Here is a 13174-nt window from a genome sequence, read left to right as displayed (position 1 = left end):
TATCATAGTTGTCAGAAAACCTAACCGCATATAATCATAAATTTTTCTACAAACTTCTCGTATCTTTTTTGGCATCAAAATTAAATTCTGAAAGTATAATAATGATCTTGGAAATTTTCCTAATTAAAGTATCCACAGTTTCGGTATGTACGACCTGCAGAATGTTTGTATTAAACAAATATTGCACTAACTGACAGCTCAAAATTTAAATTTAAATTTAAACATTTTTTTCGTTTTCGTCACTTATTGAGCAATACTCCAATTTATTTTTGCATGCACTTCTGTTGTGTAAAAGCGTTTGTAATTCTGTGCAAGCAACAAGACGTAAACTTTGCAGAAAAAAGTCAATGTTATGTCGGTAAAGTTTTCATGTCCGGCATCCCTTTAAGGGGATGCTGAAGCTGAAAACTTTACCGACAGAACACTGACATTTCTCTGCAAAGTTTACGTCGGTACACAGCATTTCGTCGTAAAAGCATTTGTAATTGGTTACACAGAATTACAAATGCTTTTACGCAATGAAAGTACATGCGAAAATAAATAGGAGCATTGCTCGATATGTGACGAAAACGAAGAAGAAATTTTTAATGTAAAATCTCAAGCTGTCAGTTAGCGTAATATTTGCCTAATCCAAAAGCTTCGCAACTTATACATATCGAAAGTATGGGTGCTCCAAGCAGAAAAATTTTGAAAAACATTGCTCTACCTTTGCACCTGCATTTGGAAGCTTAAGAACCCAGATAGAAATGCGTGATGATCATGTTTCATCACAATGTGACTTCATACTATGACTCCAATTTGATACTTTTTTAAAGATCATTATGTGATCTCATGACATGAGCACCAGATGCACATAAATGATGTACAAATTATGTTGCAAATTCTTGATATAATGTTGATTATTATTATTAAATAAGGTATTTTTGTGACATCATAACATGTCTACATTCTGAGGCGCATATGAGTCCGCATCGGTGTCTATTCTTGTCCTCATGCTTGAAGATACATGAATACAATATCCACATAGCACAAAAGTCAACGTTATTATTGTTAGAATGTTGCCAGAATATTTGCAGTAAGTTATATTTTATTGAATGTCAATGTAATGTTATATTAATGTCCGATATTATAGAGTAGCAATGTTAATATTACTAAAATATTGGGGTAACGTAGCAAAATAGTTACATTTTTGTAATAGCAATATCATATTGCGGTAATGTACCAAATGTATGTATGAAAATTTAACGTGAAAGCAACATGTTGTACTATATTGATGTAACATTGCCTGCTAAGATTGTATTGATTTTGAATGCATATATAAATATAATATTTTCATATAATGAAATTTATATCATGCGCATATTATTCGAGGATGCGCAGAGAAGACACATACGAAGATCGAAGTATGCCCAACAAATATATATAATAAAATAAATATATATATAATTACAACATTTCTTCATACTGACTAAATATTTATCCACATAGCACATAATATTACATTATATCACAGTAATATTTCCGTAATATTGTAATATCGCAAAAATATTACGGAAATATTACTGTGATATTATATATATTACGTGTTATGTGAGTAGTTATATTCACAGTAATATTTCCGTAATATTTTTGCGATATTACAATATTACAGAAATATTACTGTGATATTATATATATTACGTGTTATGTGAGTAGTTATATTCACAGTAATATTTCCGTAATATTTTTGCGATATTACAATATTACAGAAATATTACTGTGATATTATATATATTACGTGTTATGTGAGTAGTTATATTCACAGTAATATTTCCGTAATATTTTTGCGATATTACAATATTACAGAAATATTACTGTGATATTATATATATTACGTGTTATGTGAGTAGTTATATTCACAGTAATATTTCCGTAATATTTTTGCGATATTACAATATTACAGAAATATTACTGTGATATTATATATATTACGTGTTATGTGAGTAGTTATATTCACAGTAATATTTCCGTAATATTTTTGCGATATTACAATATTACAGAAATATTACTGTGATATTATATATATTACGTGTTATGTGAGTAGTTATATTCACAGTAATATTTCCGTAATATTTTTGCGATATTACAATATTACAGAAATATTACTGTGATATTATATATATTACGTGTTATGTGAGTAGTTATATTCACAGTAATATTTCCGTAATATTTTTGCGATATTACAATATTACAGAAATATTACTGTGATATTATATATATTACGTGTTATGTGAGTAGTTATATTCACCAAACAATTTAGTTAAACATATTATTGAATTAAATCTTAGTTACTAATGATTAACGTTTTTCAGCGTGGCATTATATGTTTAATGCATATATGTTTATATATGTAAAGTATTATATGTTCTTCATGATTTTGTTCCTCTTTCTTATATTTTATCATAATTTTCAATAAAAATGAAATATATAAAGGATATACATTTTCTTTTCCTTTCTTTTAATATTATCCTGACATTTTATGGTATTAAAAGAAATATTATTTCCAGCACAAAGCAACATTAAATGTAATATTGACCAACCTTGTATTAATATTTAGTTGCATTATTTCTTTAATGTTCCGGAAAGTAACATTTTAAGATCAGAATAATATTCTTCTCACGTTTACAAATGTTACTCAAATATTTTCCCTAATGTCATATTTAATATTGCATTAATATTTTTGTGCTATGTGAGTATGAGCTCAGAATGAACACATTTTCTATCTGAGAATATCGAAAAAGTTTGCAGAAAGATTTCTACACATATGTGGTTAAGTTTTCCGTTGAATATGATAAAACAAAGCAATATACATTCATATAAGTTATGTATATACAAGAAATACGAAAAGGATAGCGTGATTATGTTAGTGACGATCGTCTCTGCATTATCGACATTGTTCGAGTTCGTCATCGACTCCAGCATCTCCTTAAACTTTGCAGAAAAATGTGAGTGTTCTGTCGATAAAGTTTTCAACTTCAGCATTCCCTTAACCAAGACTCAAATCATATTTAGCCAAAACTCAAACCACACTGTTAACTGATCTTTCAGATCAGTAACAAATAAACCGCTAGATGGCAATTATACTTTTACCGGGTCTAACAGAACGGGGCTGTTATTCCAGATGTAGTACCGAAGTTTCCGCTGCGAGCCACCGTCGTTTCTGCCAAAAATATGGTTAGGAACGAATATCCTGCTCCAGAGGAAGAAGTAAAAGAGGAAGAAATGGTCCAAGAAATAGTACAACCGCAGGAAAACAATCAGGACAATGCCGATGAGCAAATGGAACTTGCCGAGGATGAAGATTATTCCAACGGGATTGGAAGATCCCTCGAGTACGACATGTTTTCTGACGATATCGGTAAGCATGTGATCGTTTAAATAAATGTTTTGAAGATGACAACTTGAGATTTTTAAAGGAAAATGGTCATATAAACCATGAATTTAATAAAAATTTAAAGTGACGAGTAAAGAGAAATAGGCTAATAAGCGTTGATTGTTTTAGTAAATTATTATTTAAAATACATATGTATTTAAAATGAATAATCCACTATATTATTACATTAAAATCGTGATATTAAATGGATGAAAACATAACATTAATTTAATATCATGATTTCGACGTAATGATATTAAATGGATGAAAACGTATTAATTGTTTAATATCATAATTTTTAGCGAACAACAAATAATATTTAAAGAATTAAGTTTCACAAGACCTTGAATGTTATAAGTATATATGATGTTATAGGTGCTATGGATATCAAGGCATTAGAGGACCAATTGGACTACTTACAAATTGCTTTGGATCATCTAGAAAAGAAAAATGACAACATAAGGGCAGAGTTGATTGATCTGTTGCAGTCCAATCGTGAGGCTAGGAAACAATTTCGAGAATCGCTGGAACAAAACGAAGCCGAGAAGCAACAATCAAAGTGATACTTACCTTGTGTTTAGAATATCACATACTTTGTTAATTTGTTGTGTAGAAATATGTTTATTATTAGAGATATCTAAACACTGTTATTTCTGATCATTTAAAAGATGTATTTCATACATTTGCGATAATTAACTGTTATATGATTATCATGAAAATTAGATTGTATATATTGACGTTGCATGTAAAACTTCCAAAAGCAACATTCCTGATAATAGAAAAAAAACAATAAAATGTGTTGAATACACACATAAGAGATTATTGTTGCAGTAAATGTGACAAATGTATATAAACAGTTACATAAATTTTATTATTTATAAACAAACAAATTTAACATAATTGTCAGTGGTAATAAAAGTATTTTTATTTCGCTAACTTCAACTACACTTATAGGGGATTAATTACCTTAAATTATTACTGACAGGAACGCAAATCAAGAAACCGGTAGAAATGTTTTCGTGTACATTGCATAGATCTGCATAGATGAAGTAGAATTTCTGTTGAATTATCATTGATTGCTCAAGAGCAACTTACGGATGCACATATCCTGACACTATTTGATATCAAACACATAATGCGTCGATTTTTACCGGTAAACGAAAATTCAGAACTGTCAGCTCGGCTAACTACTGGCCCCTAGTTATTTATCCCTGATAGAAAAAAATAAAGGAAAAAAATCTGTTATTCTTTATTATATACTCGGTTTCAACATGATTTGGACACTTTAATATAATGCGAAACGATGCCCAATGAAAGAACTTATCCTTTAAAAATGATTCAAAAACAAGTTCTCCCATTGAACATTAGCTTTCAAACTGTATCGAAAAATAAAAAGTAATCAAACTGTATTAATATGAAGTGTACATTAAGTGCGACCAACTTATTACCAAACGTGACGCTGAATATGTGGAGTCGATCATGAATGCTTTCCTCTAAGGTGAATCGTGAGAAGTAAAAATTTTTTAACTTGAAAGAGTTCTGGAAAATCTCTATTTCTCGCAAATTCACACTAGAGAAAATGATTCACAAACGCTCCCTAAATCTTCTTGTACTCGCAATTTATCGCTTTACATTATTTCCGTAAATCTCTAAAACCTGTATTTTTATAGTCGTTATTTAAAACTTGCCTCACACGAAATACATAAATTGGAATATCTTAGCTGAGATCTGCCTAGAGACGCGATACAGCCAATAAACAATGAATGATTTCGCAAGACATCACGTATCTAATAGGAAAACGCATCTTTTAGGAATTGTTAAAAAAACACATTCTCTTATTCGACGGGAGATGCGATATAAAACTAATTGAAATAAAAATATTGCAGCTTTTTGTCCATTTACCATACGATTCAGTAAATTCATCTGGAGAACCAATTTGTGACGCCTTATTGTGCTTATTTACAAATTAATTTTTATGTGTAAAGGATGGTGTGCAATCAATGAAAAAAAATTTGTAACTCTTTTAATTTATAACTCAATGAGTTTCGCAATATTCTATATCCAACAGAAAAATGAATCTCTTCTGTGAATTACTAAAAAATAAATTATCTCTTTATTCACTGATTGTACTATTATTAAGTTAGTACGATACATATCGTACAATTTAACACGTCATCGTATAAAATTACCTGTTTACTATACATATTAAATTATTAGTGTAAAGAAGACGGTACTGGCGATTTTTTTTGCGATCGCAATATTAGCTGAATTATGTCATATCTTAAGACAAGTCTCAGCCGAGAAGCTCGATTTGAGTATCTCACGTGAGAAAAGCATTAAGTAACGACTATAATTACGAGTATATCGGAATTTGATATCTCAGGCAGAGAGAGTGCAATATTACCTATTATATAGTTATTCGTACACACAAACGCTCGCACGTCGACATCTCTTACCGAACATAAATCTGGCATTAAGGTAAACAGTTAGTAGAGATATTTTACATAATACAAAAATACACGCGCGAATAGCTATCGACGATTAATTGTTTTAACAATAAATATCCATCATATACATTAGCGATTCTTCCGAACAAATGTACGGTCTCAAAAGATGCTACATCTATAACTTCTCACTTTTTTCACCTTATTTCGATGCTTAAAGCTTTAAAGTAGTAAAATTTAAGCCCTTATAAACAGGAAATGTATGGCTGACATTTTACTATACATATATAGTAGAGAGAAATAGGAAAGGGAAGGGAAGAGGAGGAAGAGAGGCGCACACGCGCTCTTATACGTGTGTGTGTGTGTGTGTGTGTGTGTCACAAACAAGTATATTACATGTTGGATTTTACACTAATCTGTAAATAATACATATTGCGCAAACATCACTCTTAGTAGTGAATATAAAAACTAACTACTTATCTCTATAAATTCGAATAAAACGTTACTATAATGCGAATACAATAAGTAGTTTATCGCACTCTAATGCGCACTGGGAGTTCTCTCATCTGCGTGATTCGCCATAGATGTGAGTGGCGAACGACAAGACCAATCGCTGCATTCGCGCTGGGCGAATTCGTACATTCTAATGCACGATAACACAATCCACTAACTTATTAATAGAGGTTCAAGATTAAGGTTTCTGTATTTTAATCAACCGCACTTATTTTTCCGCCATGTTTTGAGACACATGTAGCGCGCTTAGACTGCTTACACAAGCTAGAACAAAACATCAGCAAAGTTAGCGTGTCATTAATAAGTCAAATTAGGTTTTATAACTAATATCTTGAACATCAACCTTAGATAATTAATTTTCTAAAGTGCACATAATAAACAATAAGTAACCGACTAAGTAATATGCCGACTATTTTTATCGTTAGTTTTTCGGAAGATATTAATTTCTACTAAACGTTTTTCGAGAATGCGAAAAAGCGTACGTATTGCAAATAAAACACTGAAACCTTAACTCGCACTATCACTTTTTAAGTTTTTCTTGTACCATGGTGAGATAATTAACTATTATGGAATTTTTGTAAAAAAAAAGCAGTATTTTCCAGAAAAAGTTAATTTTTTAATATATTTTACAAAAATGTTTATGACGTAACATTATATCTTGATACATTTTACGAATTGCAACAAAAGCCATAAGTTTCTTCACCAAATTTTTTACATTTTTTTTAACACAAAATTACTCAATTTTATGTACAAATAATTAAGAATGAAAATTTTAATCTTACTTTTATTACTTTTAGTTAATTTACCAAATTTTGTAAAGTCCACTTTAGAAATTTCATTTTAAATTTTGAAAATTCCATTTTGCATAGACATCTATTTATTACCTAATTTACTATTTAATTTTGCTTAAAGGCGTTAGGATTGTTTTATAAAACGTTAATTGTCAATTTAATCGTGTCGCAACTTATATATCGATGGATAAGAAGTGATATTTTGTATATGCAAAATAATTATCATCGCTATATTTATAATACAACAGAATTCTTGCGGACTCGAATTTCTCTTTCTTTCGACAAGTAAGATGTTTTAAGGTTTTACTTTTATTAGAAATCTTACATATATGAATAATTACTTCTTACTCATCAACATAATATCTACAAAATAAGTAGCTCAAATTTCGCGTTGCCATCAACCTATATGAATATCTGTTCTTTGCATGTCTTCTATTATCAAACCTCGCAGTGCTGATGATACAGACTACAGTAGAACCTTGTTATAAATTCTTCTCCTCCTTATATGTTTTTACTCTAGTGTTAGTCCTCCCTATATCACTGCTCACTATTCCAATTACTCCCACTTATTGCATACTAACCTCACACTACTCCAATAATCCTGTGATACAATAAATGAATCAAATAAATAAAAATCGCGATATTACACAGCTATATGCTTATGTATGCAATAAGCTGAAACGAAAGAGCTTCTATGCTATTGGAGAGAGTGGTCTTAGTATGTTTTATCAAGTACGTTTTATATCTACGGTGTTCGAAAAATCAAAAATTTAAAACCTAAATTCTAAATAAACAAAAAATAAGGCAAGTAAGAGCCAACTACCGTAAGACAAGCAAAATATACAATTTAATCGTAAAGGCGAAATTTAAAATTTAATAAAAATTTTATTGATTACGTAATAAAATAACGGCGGTTGGCTCTTATTTGCCTTATTCTTTGTTTGTTTTGATCGCGTCTCAAGAGCTTTTAACTTTTTAACTAAATTCCAGACAATATGACGATATAACGAGACTCTACTGTATCGGATCCGATTTATCCTAGACACCATTTGGCGAGGACACCGACGAGGTAACATTATAAAGATTCTCAGTAAATTTCTCCAAATACCAAGGAAACTCCGAGGAGGTATTTGAAACAAAAGATGATATCGATTATTTTTAATCATCCAATAAATACGTAATCATTCAGTGTACAAAGAAGTATAAACTTTAAAGATACAACTATCTTCATGTTACATCACTATGTGTGCAAATCTACGATGAAGTATATTGGACATTTTTGTGAAACTTTGCATTTCCGCAGTTATTATCTATTTGATAGCAAGTTTTTCTATCGATAGAAAATTATTAAACAGCATAATTTTTCTGTAGTACTGAGTCCTGTAAAACCAATGGTTCCAATAAGCTAGTATAAAGCCAAATATATCTGAAGAGGTGATGGTAGAACTATCCGAAGTACTGTGATTTCCCTTTACGGGAAATTAAACCTTGCCCTCGTACAATACTTCATGGATGACGCGTTGCCATAAACACGTATTATGCCTAATTCTATTCATCAGTTGTTCTTTTCCTCTGAACAATAGAGATTCCTGTGGTTCCACCGAAGCAGAAAGACAAGTTCAAATAAATTATAATTATGCATAATAAATTTAAATAATTCTAAATAAATCATACTATACATAATAAAACTATAAAGATGTACGTATTATTGATAGTAGGTTTGTCTATCACACAGTTTCCTAATTTAATTACATACAGAATACGTTAAATTCGATAATTAACTGATCAATATTTAGTATTCCCAGTAAACACAAAGTATCATCCATATTAAAATGTCAGCTCAATCATATGGTATATTATGTAATTGTTACTTTGTTATATAACAAAGTAACAGTTACGTAATATACCATATGATTGAGCATTGTAATATCAATGATATTTTGTGTTTATTGGATTATGACTAAATTATCATAATATATAATAATGAAGTATAAATTCGAAATATAGTTAAATCTAATTACTGAGACTTATAACTATTGTAGATATATATTGCATTATTTATGTAAATGTAAAAGTATAAATTTATCTATACAGGATGTCCCAAAACAAGCTTGACCCAGAAGGTCTCGTGAAGGCATAGTACGGATTAACGTAAATATAAAAATCCTGTATCGTTTTGTGATATTCACAATAATTGTCGAAATATTAATTAAAAAAAATTTGTGAATAATCAGATGCCAGATGGTAGATGAGCTGCAGTAGCAACATCTGTCGTCGTTTGTACATTAAATCAAATTGAACAAAAAAATCCTCTATCTTTTTCCTAATAACTTTGTAGATTTTTAGTTATTGATTAGAGAAAATTAATATATTATCACGAGCGACAATGATCTCCTTTAATTAAACAGAAAAAATAAACTAGGAATAAACTATATATAATAAAAAATAAATAAATAAATAAAACAGTAGGAAATATTCACAGTTATATATCAATCTATCATTTATACATTTCTAACTAAGTTATAAAGATAGAGCAGAAATTAATAAGAGAGTTAAGTTATACATAATACATGGACAATATATGGCTATTACATATAATAACCTGTCCTATATAATAAATAAGCTAAATAATTGAAATAATCTAATTATCTTTAAAAAAATCAATTATTTCAAACAAGATTTTTGTTTTATGACAGCAAATCCAGTGGATTTTGTGTGGAACAAATGCCTATAAACTTCTTCATGTATAAAAGAAAGTGTATTTTTTTTTATAGAAATGATGATAATCAAGATAGAATGATATATTAATTACCAAAAAAGCTTAATGAGTTTAAAAATTAAACACGTTATGTATTGCTAAACGATCGAGAAAACACGTATCGAATTGATGCATATGCATTAACCTTCCATTCCAAAAATGTAAAAAGAAATAATTTTAAAAATCAAATAGAGAAAAGGAACTTACCAGAAATAGTAGTTCTTACGGACTTGAGTTCATATCTTTTTCTAAGGGATCACTGAAAAATGAAGTTTTACCGTTCTCTAAATTTAAAGGATCAGAATTTAATATCGAGTCTGTATTAACTGCTTCAGGCTGTTCCATCAACAATCGGAATGATGATTGACCCTCTTCTGATAACAAATGTTCAAAATCCATGCCTGATGAGTATGCCATGACTTCTCCACGATTAAATCTGCTCTCTGATTCTGGAACTACACAAACAAAATTACATCACTTCTATTTAATTCGTGCGGTATTTCGTTTACTTTTATTTGATCGAATAAAAATATAAACACTTCCAAAGTATAAATTTTTATTAATAAAACTTAACACAACTTACTCTGGAAAGTATTCTCTTCTTTCTCCTCCATTTTCTCATAATTCATTTCTGGATTCAATTCCGAATTAATGGAAAGTGGTAAATCGGATAGTCCAAATGATATGGAATCATCACTACTAAATAACTGCAAGAACGAAATTAATCTTAAAAGAATGTTGAAGTGTCTATCAATGATTTTGATAAATTTTAAATATCTCGTAAAGCAGTCAAAATATTAGTATTATTTTTTTTATATATGCCTATCTCTCCTAAAATAAAAATAAATTTTATTTTTAACAAATTCATCAAAATGAATTGTATGAAAAAATAATTTATCAAATAATTTATGCAAAATTTTTATACTATTTTTTATTCTTTGCAAATAATATATTTAAATCTTTTGGAAAATGTCAAATTTAATTTATCCTCAACTCTACTATTATTTTTGCTAATTTTAAGATTTTTATAAAAACTAAAATTAACACATTCGTTACCAACAGATACCTGTGACACAACAATTTTTCATTATAGACCAGCGTCACACATGCATGACAGCAAACAAATTATTTTCCTATGTCCACATTATCAAACTTTAAATTTGTTTTATAAAATCGCGTAAAAAAAATATGAAGCTATAGGAAGTCCTCTAAATAACCGTGATAGCGAACATATCAAAGAAAAATTTATGTTGAGCCATATATAACAACTAAAAATATATCTACACATGTATATTACTGAACATAAAGTATATAAATTATCAAAGAATTTTACATTAATCTCTCTAAAACATTATACGCGAACCAAATTATTTCATTTAATTTTTCACAAAAATTTACACCACTTTAATATCTGTCAGGTCTAATTCAAATTTGAGCAATATTTATAAACCATTTATAATCCATTCGTTATGGCAAAATATAAATTTCATCGACACTATCAAAGGAAATCCTTTTGAAATAAATAAATAAATGAGAAACAAAAGTATTTGGAACTATAGTATTGTCTAACAAATTAGATATTTTTAATTATTTATGTAATATTATCTATACAGTTTCAATTCCGCCTATAAATATAAAATTCGAACAAATACAAAAAAATTCGAAAAAATTTTACGATCTATTCGTATTTAAACGAAAAATATATTGCTTTTTTTAAAACTTCTGGATATGCGTACAATACTCAACACTTTCGTGTTTCGAAATTACCCGAATATTACTCATAAAATTAAATAACGAATAAGTGTTCAGATATGGAAAAAAAACTATTCGATTTATATTATTTATAGCATCAATATTTACCCCAAGAAGAGTGTTAGCATCAATTTTGTAACCATCGCCACGTAACATATCACGGATATTGTCCAGTTCCGCTTGCATTGACTCCAGATGATTATCCAATTCTTCCCTACACATAATTATACAATTGTGAGAATTTTTAATATTATATGAATAGAAAAAAACCATTAAATGGAGAATAAATTAAATGTAGATAATGTTTTTGAAAAATGGTTCAAACGGTGTGCTTCATAATGATAATATTGGAAAGAGGTATGTGCTTTAGTGTTTATATGTATGTTTGTAACAAGTATGCATTGTAACAAATATGTAAGTAACAAGTATATACGAGTGTTTTCCATCTAGAAATACAGAGATGATATAGGTCGCCCTCTAGTATAATTTTTGTGTGCTTTCTGTCCAATTCGGATAGAATTTATCAGATAAAATTTTCGTTTTCCATTCAATTCAACTGAAATTTATCAAATGGAATTTTGTATCAAACATAATGTAATGTAGAGTGAAGTATCAGAGCTTTATGTCCAACATATGAAGCGTAAAAAAAAGAAAAACAATACGCCATCATATCCGTCAGTCTTATTAATGAGATCTCATTGTACTCAAATAGGAATTATCCTTGTCGTCCAAGTCATCCCTTTATATTGTGTATGGTCAGTGCTGAACTTATATTGAGTGCTGAACTTATACCTAACCTGTAATTAGTGTCGGACATTCCTGATGAATTGACGCAGCTTAAGGACAAATCCTTAGACGAGCTCGTACTCGCTTTATCATAATTGCGTTTCTCTTCACATGTAGATTTTGTCGCTACATTTTTATCATGCCAGTTACGATTATTATTACTCTTCAATACACTTTTACCGCCGTAAATGTGATTAAATCCTTTGTTCATTTTACTGGGCCTGCGACCGGCGTTCGTTTTGTTCTCGATATTATTTCTCATATTATCGTTATTGGGCACATTCGTATCAGGTAAAATATCTCCGAAATTCACTAGACTAGAAGTATCATTATCTGAAATGTCTTCATCTATTGAGGTTTCTATATCTAATTCCTGATCAATGTCCTCTTGAGATTTCTTCATGTTAGCTACCATTGCCGCAAGTTTAGAACTGCGCACCGTCGCCACAGGTACAGGAGGTTTTAAGTCGATCGACTCGTTCTTCGATGTAGTGATAATAGTTTCTGGTGACTCTTGCCTGTCGTCTGGCATTTCGAGCAAATGTAACTCTTCCCTATAAGTGTTTTATTTAATAACACCGTTCAAAATTAATTTTCTTTTCCCTCTTCTCTTATCAATCTTTTAAGTGCTATAGAAGCATATATACAACAAATGATATAGATGGAGTATGGATATATATATATATATATATATATATATATATATATATATATATAT

At 29.4% G+C, this 13174-nt stretch overlaps 2 protein-coding genes across 4 annotated transcripts in view; one reads left to right on the top strand and one right to left on the bottom strand.

Annotated features, from left to right (window-relative positions):
- The first annotated feature begins 3163 nt into the window (after positions 1-3163).
- LOC116847874 (UPF0184 protein AAEL002161-like) lies at positions 3164-4348 on the top strand. The gene is made up of 2 exons (XM_032823353.1): positions 3164-3397; positions 3788-4348. Exons 1-2 carry the CDS (start codon positions 3211-3213, stop codon positions 3973-3975), a joined length of 375 nt encoding a protein of 124 aa, XP_032679244.1. The 5' UTR covers positions 3164-3210; the 3' UTR covers positions 3976-4348.
- LOC116847873 (heat shock factor protein 1-like) overlaps positions 4316-13174 on the bottom strand; it is a 43173-nt gene continuing 34314 nt past the window's right edge. For 2 of the 3 annotated variants that reach the window (XM_032823348.1, XM_032823350.1), the window contains 5 exons: positions 12468-13010; positions 11779-11884; positions 10502-10625; positions 10126-10373; positions 4316-8749 (listed from right to left, as the gene is read on the bottom strand). In XM_032823348.1, coding sequence (XP_032679239.1) covers positions 10141-10373; positions 10502-10625; positions 11779-11884; positions 12468-13010 — 1006 coding nt within the window. In that variant the 3' untranslated portion in view covers positions 4316-8749; positions 10126-10140. The remainder of the gene's footprint in view (positions 8750-10125; positions 10374-10501; positions 10626-11778; positions 11885-12467; positions 13011-13174) is intronic. The other variant, XM_032823349.1, reaches the window with a different exon arrangement.

The sequence above is a fragment of the Odontomachus brunneus genome, unplaced genomic scaffold, assembly GCF_010583005.1.
Source record: "Odontomachus brunneus isolate Ranch 3 - 2012 unplaced genomic scaffold, Obru_v1 Obru_scaffold_084, whole genome shotgun sequence".
NCBI classification, from domain to species: domain Eukaryota; kingdom Metazoa; phylum Arthropoda; class Insecta; order Hymenoptera; family Formicidae; genus Odontomachus; species Odontomachus brunneus.
This window is presented reverse-complemented; position numbering and strand designations above follow the sequence as displayed.